The 3,251-nt window shown below is 39.9% G+C and overlaps 1 protein-coding gene across 1 annotated transcript; it reads right to left on the bottom strand.

The window, feature by feature from the left end:
• Window positions 1-1,388: 1,388 nt before the first annotated feature.
• Window positions 1,389-3,023, bottom strand: LOC121425060. The gene has a single exon (XM_041621014.1). It carries the CDS (start codon window positions 3,021-3,023, stop codon window positions 1,392-1,394), a length of 1,632 nt encoding a protein of 543 aa, XP_041476948.1. The 3' UTR covers window positions 1,389-1,391.
• Window positions 3,024-3,251: the final 228 nt, after the last annotated feature.

The following is a 3,251-nucleotide window of genomic DNA, read 5'->3' as shown; positions in this document are numbered from 1 at the left end:
CTTTTGTTTAATCAATTGTCCCAAAACCATTTCCAAAATATTATAAAAATAAATGTGATAAATGGGATGTTGAAAATCAAAGCCAAAGAGAAGAATGTTTGAGTATTCAAATTTCCAAAATACAATTATTGACATGTAAGATAACCCTCCTGAGATGTGAATTACAAAACTTTGTAAAAACTACAAACCAGCAAAAACCCTTTCAGCAGCCACATTGTCTTTTGGGGATGTCTTTGTTTCCTGGATGATGTCATCGCCAGGGTATTTCCCTCCAGGGAGATGGTCTTCTAGTTGGCGCATGATGCAGACATACATGTTGTGGAGGATGATGCTCAGTGCTTGTTTGGTGTTGAATTCTATATCCTCGTCAACATCGGCATATAAGGCTTCATGAATGACGTCTTTGTCAGGAAGAATATCATCAAAAATGACTGTGCTATCATCCAGTAAATCTTGTGGGTCCTTCATCCAATTGCTCACACATTCATGAAGCCAAGTATAATATCAGTTCGTATCCATAACACTGATCTCTTGTTTACCGAGCATCTTCATCAGCGGTGAGGTGATATGTGTATTGATGAGACCCATAGCCCGGATGCCACCAACAATTATCTTATCTTCCATGTCGTATTTTACTGATCGGATAAGTTGATTTTTCTGCTTGTTTGGTGGGAGGTTGTTATGGACTGCTTTGATGTGGCCTTGTTGATGGTGGAAATAAACGGCAACCCCATTTTCGAATGGAATATTAAATCGATTTCCTCGATATGCCTTCATTTTATTGGTAGTACCAACTTCGTTCACGTAATCATTAAACTCTATGGGGCAACCAGCTTGAGCGTTGGCATCGGGTCCAAATGCCTCACAAACTGTCCGTATGGCTAAAAATGTAGCTGATTCTTTTCTGCTCCATGGTAGATGCTTTTCTCTACCAATTTTTCCCCCACTTGCCTTCACAGACTCCCAGTCACTCAATGCTGCCCCTGCATATTCTTGCAGGTTAAGAACCAAGTGCTTACCACAGTACAAATCATTAACAGTTGTCATGCTTTGTTTCAGTTCAGGGCTTAATTTGTCCCAGTCTTTGGTTACTTTAGGGACTGTTGTCTCTCGCCATGCCTCCAGCAGTTCAACAAACTTTTTGTTGACCACACATCGGTCTGTCATGGTGTTCTTCACTTTTAAAAGTAATTGAGTGACCATTTCCTCTTTGTCAACTACGTTGTCAATGGTCAACAATTGCTCCATTGCGCTTACAGTTTCCTGCAGAAGAATCTCTGAGTTTTCGGTTTCAACCTCAGTTAGTCCCAGACCGAAGGTCCCCTGGTCGGTACTGGCCAGCATTGCAACATATGGAACATGTTTTTTGGAGGTTCCATCCGTCTGTATGGTCACTGGATTTTTGTACTTTCAATAGCTTCCTTGGCCACATGTTTCGAAAGCAAGGCCTGTTCAAATGCCATGTATCGAATACAAGTGGGCTTTGGGAGTTTGCCACAATCCAGCCCTGCGACACGCTGCAATACCAAGCGAATGATGTCTGATCCATGTTTTGATCCCACTCCTCGTGAGATGAGCTCATAGCATACAACACGGATGTCACTTGTGTACGCACCATCCTCAAAAGTAGTAACCTCTGTATTGGCCATGATTTCATCCAGTTGGTTTCGCAGACAGTCACTGTCGACTTCCAATTCTTGTAATTTCTTTTTTAGTGACTGATTTTCATTCTCAAACTTCTCCTTGATTCTAGCACATTTATTTACATTATAGTGAATTTGCTCAGTGCGATTCCTTTTTGTCCTTCTTAGTTCTTTTATCACCTGGTGTAATTTCTCAATGTCTTTTTCCAACTTTGACACCTTCTCTGTCTTATTTTTCAATTGTGCATCCCTTGTTGCAAGTCGCCTAACAATGTTAGCAGATTTTAAGGATTTCATATCTTTATTTAGTTCTCTGCTCAAATCTGCTGCTGCTTGGAGCTCACGTTCATACACTGAACATTGTTTTTTATGTTCTTTGGTCATTTTGGTCATTTCAGCATCTTTCATAGCTCTTGCAGTTTCTGCTTCACGTGCAGCGCTCTCTGCCTCACTGGCACGGGTTTCGGCTACACAACGCTGCATTTCACTCTCAGCTAACTTGTGATTTAGATGACAGTTTTCTTGTTTCTCTTGCTCTAACAACTCATGCAATATAGCGATGGTGTCACCGTGTCTTCTAAGCATGTAGGGAGATACAGAAACTTCGCTGGTGTAACCTTCATCCACACAACTACTAGCATCATCAGCGTCAACTTGTTGAACTTGATCTACATGTATGTTGTCTTCAGTTGGTCTCGGTGTTTTAGTAGTAGGGTGAATGTACTTCTCCTGTAGGAATTCATCCTTTTCTTTTAATGGTCTGTCTCTGATGAGGAGCTGCTTTTTTCGATCAACAGCTCCCCAATTACTCAGGACCGTACTCGTCAGCGGAACGTTGTCATCACTTGGAAACAATTTACACCACCAATCATCCATTACAGTTTTCCATCCAATGGAATGTCTCCAACGGTACTGGAAAAGTTCAGAAATTATGCCATTAGTAATGATGATATCATCTGCAAGAACGTCTCTGGCTTGCAACCACTGTGGTGTGATACCTAGTTTCTGGCAGTAAGGCCCAACAATGTCTTGCTTCTTGCCAGATAAATCTGTCATCTCTTCACATAGTAATATCAATTTTTGTTGCTTCTCCGCATTCGCTACACGTCGCGTGTCGAGCACGTCAAGCAAACCAGCTAGTGCCATCTTTGGTTCTTCTAGTCCCATGGATTTAATGATATCTACAAAATCCTTACGATAACTAAGATCTGTAGAATCATCAATGGCACCACGAATCACTTCCATCAAAGCATATGTTGGTCTTGGATCATTATACCAGTGATCTGAAATGACACACACATAAAACAAAAATTGATTAATGCTAATATGTACATGTAATCTAGATTTGATAAAAGACCTACATGTAGGATAGCAATTCATCAATTCACCTATTTATCATCCATAAAGCCAAGCCAAGGTATTTTTCATTGAACTAAACAATGGAAAAACATATCGCAGTCACAGAGTTTACATTATGCCCTGGCATAGTCATAGACTCTAATATAAAGTTTATCTTTACCAAATATTAAGAAACTGTTCATAAAAATATTACAAATAGCATATATTAATGGGAGTAATAAATAATCTTCCAATAACATAAAAAATTGA

This window comes from Lytechinus variegatus, chromosome 12 (genome assembly GCF_018143015.1).
Source record: "Lytechinus variegatus isolate NC3 chromosome 12, Lvar_3.0, whole genome shotgun sequence".
NCBI lineage: Eukaryota > Metazoa > Echinodermata > Echinoidea > Temnopleuroida > Toxopneustidae > Lytechinus > Lytechinus variegatus.
This window is presented reverse-complemented; position numbering and strand designations above follow the sequence as displayed.